General features: G+C 41.3%; 1 protein-coding gene across 1 annotated transcript in view; it reads left to right on the top strand.

Moving 5' to 3' along the window:
- The first annotated feature begins 103 nt into the window (after positions 1-103).
- LOC107095904 (membrane-associated guanylate kinase, WW and PDZ domain-containing protein 2-like) overlaps positions 104-2,469 on the top strand; it is a 147,610-nt gene continuing 145,244 nt past the window's right edge. Inside the window, exons 1-2 of the mRNA XM_015392271.1 lie at positions 104-128; positions 1,523-1,766. Of these exons, the coding sequence (XP_015247757.1) occupies positions 104-128; positions 1,523-1,766 (269 nt within the window). The remainder of the gene's footprint in view (positions 129-1,522; positions 1,767-2,469) is intronic.

The following is a 2,469-nucleotide window of genomic DNA, read 5'->3' as shown; positions in this document are numbered from 1 at the left end:
TTTCGATACTCTGTAGAACCGAAGCATTTCGGTCGGTACCATAAAAGAACCGAAGTTTGGTACCCAGCCCTAGGTGGATGTGGAACAGTTCTCTTTGATTAACATGACAGACAAGTACTTTGCACGACGTACGTGAGCGGAGCAGTCGAGCAGATGTGGAAGCAGTCCCACTTGACCTGTACCAGGTGCATTCTGATTGCCTTGGTTATTTGCCCCACCTGATTGTCTAAAACATCAGCTCACATTTATTTAATCCAAGCAATTCCTGCAAAATGAATGTTGGATGCAGAAATATTGAGATACTGTGAGTAAAATTTTGCAAGATGTTATGCATCTCTAAATTATCTGGAAATATTACATGTGTGTTCCTTCCAATTAGTTAAATTAAATGAATTGGTTATTACACTGCAAAAACAATCTGGAAACGAGTAAAAATGTCTTAAAATTAATGTATTTAGCATAATTCAAGCAAGTAAATAATAAGATTTGCCAATGGAATGAGTATTTTTACTCTTAAAATAAGATAATTAGATAATATCCACTTGGAATAAGACAACGCTTGTTTTTTCTTATTTTAGATGTAAATTGCCTTATTCCATTGGCAAAGTGTATCACTTAACTGCTTAATTCAAGAAAGAAATGCTCTTTTTTTAAAGAAAAATAAACTTACTTAGATTTCAATTTTTTGCAGTGTAAGATTTGAAATAATTCAAAGTTATAAATAAAATGACTAATCTACAGAAAACCATACGAGTTGGAGTTAAAAAATGATGTTTTCAGACTGTGCATGAATCATAAACTGTAGAGGCTATATAACCTCATGTGGAAATGATGTAAATTTTGCTCTAAACGTTTCAGATTAGTCTAAACGCCGGCTTTGCTAGGAGCTAAACCGAGACAGGAGAGCAGGAAATATTCTCAGTGGGTTCCCTTCGGTGGTGTAAAGATGCTCAGTAACTTCTGCCTCAGGGCTCTGAGCATGTTGGATGGAGCTTTCCTGCCGCTGCTTTCGGCTCAATAGGAGCCGCGTGTGTCTGTAGATGGACAGTATGGTCTGACCAGCACAGCTGAAGGGGAATCAATAGAGCACAGCGGTCTCTGTGATCTGAGCGGGTCTCTAACTCTCACTTTCCTTCCCTTAGATTATCTCTCAATCCCTTCGCTTTCATTTGTCCCCTTCTCTCCGCTTCCTCCTCCAGATCTCCTCTGGGAAAGAGACATTTGCCATCTCTTCCCATTTTTCTTCCTGTGACACTTTCACAAACTACCACAACTCAAAGTAGAGCATCCCTGCCTGCTTCTGTCTCAATCTTTACTGTCTCCTCTCCTTTATTCATCTTTCTGTCTCGTTAGCCTCCCTCTCCTTCCCCTGAGTCACTGCTTCCTTTTCCAATCCCTAGTTCCTTTATTTATGCCTCCATCCTGGCTCAATCCGTCACTTTCTTGTTTCGTTTTATCACATTCTTCGTCTTCTTTCACTGTCCTCTCCTCACCTCTTGTCCGTCCCTTCTGAGAACGTCAGTTTTGATTCATCCCTGCCTTGCTGTCGCCTCAGAGTCGAGCGAACACGAGGAAAAGAGCACGGATGCTTCGGGGGACGTCGCACCTCAGAGCAACCCAGCAGAGGCCCCAGCAGAGGTGACCCAAGAGGACGGCCAGTCCCCGAAGATGGTGGTCCCCAAACCAGAGGAAAATGACGAGCTTGGACCCCTGCCTGACAACTGGGAGATGGCTTACACTGAGAAAGGAGAAGTCTACTTCATTGAGTGAGTTTCATCAGTGTTTACTCTCTACCACGTAGAAGTTTATATGTAGGAAACAGATTCCAGTTTGTTTTAAGCCGGGCATACGCTGTACGATTTTTTAAAATCGTTGCACGCAGCTACAGCTCAGATGATGACGAAACCGCAGGGTTTAGAAGTTCATATCTCACGATGTTTGTTCTCACTCTGTATGACCCGACGCTCTGATGCGATCTACCTGCTCACACTGTACGTCTAAAAACCACTTCGGACTCAGCTCCGCAGTGAGATGGCGCTACTTGTACTCGTCTATCCGGAAGCCACTAGAGTGAAACTCGCTGCCTTGGCAATTTGTGCATATTTGTGCTGAAAGCCCTAAAAAGAAAAAGCGACGTATTTGGACAAAGACATGACTGAGCAAACACGGCTACTACGGTTTGTCAATTTTACAGAAAGAACTCAGTTTTACTCGCACCTCCGCCATGTTCTGGGTTTTTATCTGAGAGGAAGAAGAAGAATCCTTTTTTGCGTACGGAGAGATTTGCCCACACTGCAAAAACGATCTAAATATGAGTAAAAATATCTAAAATTAAGTGTATCTACCCATAATTTGAGCATGTAAATGAGATGATTTGCCAATGGAATGAGGATTTTTACTCTTTAAATAAGATAATTAGATAATATGCACTTGAAATAAGAAAAAATACTTGTTTTTTTTTTTTTTTTT

Source organism: Cyprinodon variegatus, unplaced genomic scaffold, assembly GCF_000732505.1.
Source record: "Cyprinodon variegatus isolate N-32 unplaced genomic scaffold, C_variegatus-1.0 Scaffold583, whole genome shotgun sequence".
Taxonomy (NCBI): domain Eukaryota; kingdom Metazoa; phylum Chordata; class Actinopteri; order Cyprinodontiformes; family Cyprinodontidae; genus Cyprinodon; species Cyprinodon variegatus.
The sequence above is the reverse complement of the archived record's forward strand: the minus strand, read 5'-3'. Positions and strand labels throughout refer to the sequence as shown.